The following is a 499-nucleotide window of genomic DNA, read 5'->3' on the forward strand; positions in this document are numbered from 1 at the left end:
TTTAAAATGGCTCTCAGTTGCCCCATCTGTGGGTCAGAAAAGAGCATAATCCAAGAATCAAGTTCTGGAATGTTCTGCCCAGGGAGGTGGTGCAGTCCCCATCCCTGGGGGTGTTTAACAAAGCCTGGATGTGGCACTGGGTGCCAGGGTTTAGTGAGGTGTTTGGGCTGGGTTGGATTTAATGATCTTGATGATCTCTTCCAACCTGGTCAACCTGTGAATTGTGTGATGGGGGATGAGGATTTCAGGGAAAGGGAAGGAAGCCAAGGGAAAGGGGATGAGGGTTTTAAGGAAAGGGAAGGAAGCCAAGGGAAAGGGGATGAGGGTTTTAAGGAAAGGGAAGGAAGCCAAGGTGTCCCTCACCAGAAGGGTCCAGCCTGTTGATGCCAAACACGGCCTGGCTGTGGAACATCCAGAGGTGGCCGTTGTTGCAGGACTGCAGGCAGGGCTTGCAGGGACAGATGACGTGGGAGCCAACAACATTCCCACTGGAAAAGCA

General features: G+C 52.3%; 1 protein-coding gene across 1 annotated transcript in view; it reads right to left on the reverse strand.

Moving 5' to 3' along the window:
• Window positions 1-499, reverse strand: part of FAM72A (family with sequence similarity 72 member A) — a 5,059-nt gene that overhangs the window by 2,918 nt on the left and 1,642 nt on the right. Inside the window, exon 3 of the mRNA XM_005428126.2 lies at window positions 364-488. Coding sequence (XP_005428183.1) covers window positions 364-488 — 125 coding nt within the window. The remainder of the gene's footprint in view (window positions 1-363; window positions 489-499) is intronic.

This window comes from Geospiza fortis, unplaced genomic scaffold, assembly GCF_000277835.1.
Source record: "Geospiza fortis unplaced genomic scaffold, GeoFor_1.0 scaffold391, whole genome shotgun sequence".
Classification (NCBI taxonomy): domain Eukaryota; kingdom Metazoa; phylum Chordata; class Aves; order Passeriformes; family Thraupidae; genus Geospiza; species Geospiza fortis.